The 2,979-nt window shown below is 51.1% G+C and overlaps 1 protein-coding gene across 1 annotated transcript; it reads left to right on the top strand.

Moving 5' to 3' along the window:
* Nucleotides 1-62: 62 nt before the first annotated feature.
* Nucleotides 63-2,081, top strand: LOC104810638. Its single transcript, XM_010536984.1, has one exon. It carries the CDS (start codon nucleotides 63-65, stop codon nucleotides 2,079-2,081), a length of 2,019 nt encoding a protein of 672 aa, XP_010535286.1.
* Nucleotides 2,082-2,979: the final 898 nt, after the last annotated feature.

Below are 2,979 nucleotides of genomic sequence, written 5' to 3'. Positions count from 1 at the left end.
CCACCAGGGTATCCAGCCCCTGTTGCAGTGGACTACCTGCCTTTGATACGGGACTTCGGATGATGGGGACACCGAGGTTTGAGGGTACTCAGAGACCTGAGATCGCGGAGGATTGGCTGATCCGCATCTCCCGAGATCTGGATTACGTCAGGTGCCCATTGCTGTACCGGGCAGAGATCGCGAGCCACCATCTGTATGGAGAAGCTCTTCATTGGTGGGAGGAAGTGGTTCGTGAGGCTCCACCTGGGTATCAGTTCACTTGGGAGGAGTTCCGGGCACGTTTTGAAGACAAGTATTGTCTGAAGGGAGACCAGGACCACCGTATTGTGGAATTCCTCCATCTGGAGCAGGGTGATCGGACCTTAGCTGCGTATGAGGCCGAGTTCACCCGTCTGTTGCGATATGGGGCACATCTGGTGCCAACTGAGAGGCTGAAGATCCAGAAGTTTGTGACTGGATTACGGCCATATCTGCGCAGGAGGATAGAGATCCAGGAGTATCCTACGCTGAGTAGGTACATTGCGCAGCTGACGAAGCTGGAGAGGACAGAGTATGAGGAGCAACAAGAGGCAAGGAACCGAGAGAGGAGTCCTATGAGACGAGTTACCTTCACTCGTCCCTCGAGTTCCAGACAGGTGATGCAGCCCCGTGATAAGGGGAAGGCGCCAGCATTTCGTCCGGCAGCACCACCGCCACCAGCACTGCCAGGACCGCGCAGATCTTGCCCACGTTGCGGGCGAGATCATGTTGGACCATGCCGTACTGGGTACACTTGTTACCGTTGTGGTCAACCTGGCCCTTTCTTTAACCAGTGCACCGGGGATGTAGCTGCTTCCAGTCAGCAGGGAGCCAGACCTCCACGCCCTCAGCCACCACGTAGAGGGGGAGTAGCACCACGGGTATATGCACTTGCTGCGGAGGAAGAAGTCCTGGGCGACGGAACTTACTTTGCTCAGGAGACAGTCACCATTGATGCTGTGGTCGAAGGTGACCCCGAGCAGTTAGACACTGCTACCATCACAGGTATCATACATCTTCATGGTACTGCATGCCACGTTTTGTTTGATACGGGAGCTACACATAGCTTCCTAAGTTTAAGTACAGCGGAGGGCTTGGATGTGATGGATATGGATACAGCTGAGAGATATAGAGTGCATCCCCCTTCGGGAGAGATCCTGCCAGTGATGTTACGCGGGATTCCTCTAATACTCTGTGGAAGGAATCTCTTAGCTGATCTGATTATAGTACCTATTCAGGGGTATGATCTGATATTGGGAATGGATTGGCTGACCGTGCATCAGGCACATATTGACTGCCGTCGGCGGGTGATTCAGTTCACAGATGCGGCAGGGAAGTTTGAGTTTATGGGAGATAGAGCACGGAATCCTTTCCCGATTATATCAGCATTTCGGGCCAGCCGAATGATGCGGAAGGGAAATGAGGCATTTCTCGTGGTAGTGACAGCCACCCAAGAGACGGAGATGAGGTTGGATGAGACGCCTGTGGTTCGTGACTTTCCCGACGTCTTTCCAGAGGAATTGCCAGGGTTACCACCGGAGAGAGAGGTGGACTTCTGCATTGATGTGATTCCGGGTACAGAACCGGTATCTAAGACTCCGTACCGGATGGCTCCATCAGAGATGGCAGAACTAAAGAAGCAGTTGAATGAGTTGATAGAGAAGGGATTCATTCAGCCGAGTGTTTCGCCTTGGGGAGCGCCCGTGCTATTCGTCAAGAAGAAGGACGGTAGCATGCGATTGTGCATTGATTATCGAGGACTTAATCAGGTAACCATTAAGAATCGGTATCCACTGCCGAGGATTGATGAGTTACTTGATCAGTTGCAGGGTGCACAGTGGTTCTCGAAGATAGATTTGCGCTCGGGATATCATCAGATTGGTGTGAAGGCCGGGGATGTGCAGAAAACGGCTTTCCGTACACGGTATGGACATTTTGAGTTCGTCGTTATGCCTTTTGGACTGACGAACGCTCCTGCAGTATTTATGCAGTTGATGAACCGTGTATTCATGGATTACCTCGACGAGTTTGTCATCAATTCGGGGCCATGCTTCCCAACATGAGACAAGAGATCTCGATGTCGTCAGTCTGATGCTTCTACCAAGCATCCTTGACGGCCCTCGTGGTATTGGCTGCAGGCTCTGGTGGTAGAGCCCCTTCCAGGACGTAAGACTTTTTATCGTGCTTGAGAACAATTCATTGAGGAGACATGATTGTGATTGATTGCCCACGGGCAGAGCTTGGAGCCGATGATACACGTGATAGTCTTGAGTGATTCGGCTATCACTCTGAATCACAGTTGATCGGTTTTAAGCAACGATTGCTCAAACCAGATCCCGAAACGCAAAATCTAATTTTGGTGAAGCGTCAGGTCCTAGACAGGTCGGTCTAGGCCTAGACCGATCGGTCTAGGCGGTTCGGTCTTTGGGTCACGTTCGGTCCAGACCATTCGCTCCGGATTGGTCCAGACCGATCGGACTTGGTCCAGACCGATCGCTCTACGCATGCAGACCGTTCAGTCCGGACCTGTCGGTCTAACCGACTTGCGAAACCCTAGACCGATCGGTCCAGAGGACCAGACCGATCGATCCAGGCGAAAACGTGATCAGATCTCGTTTTCGTCGTTTCCGCCCCGTTTCAGACCCGAATTTGACTCCGTTTTCACCTGCGAACTCAGAATTCGAAGCTCTTGCACACTATGCAACAATGAACAGAAAATATACTCTAGATCCATAATCAAATCATGCATAGCATTAAAGCAAACACGAATTCAAACAATTCAAATCCTATAACGTGCGTGATCGGGTTCTAACAAAAATCATGCAGAGTAACCAGGCTATGATACCACTGTTGGGTTTTCCTGGGATCTCATGAGCGAATCTAATTCCTAAGAGATCGATTCCAGGGTTTGCGCAGCGGATGTAAAACAAAATTTTGATGAAACCCTAGAACCTATCATGC

Source organism: Tarenaya hassleriana, unplaced genomic scaffold (genome assembly GCF_000463585.1).
Source record: "Tarenaya hassleriana unplaced genomic scaffold, ASM46358v1 Cleome180, whole genome shotgun sequence".
NCBI lineage: Eukaryota > Viridiplantae > Streptophyta > Magnoliopsida > Brassicales > Cleomaceae > Tarenaya > Tarenaya hassleriana.
Note: the sequence above shows the minus strand (reverse complement) of the source record. Positions and strands in the feature narration are given on the sequence as shown.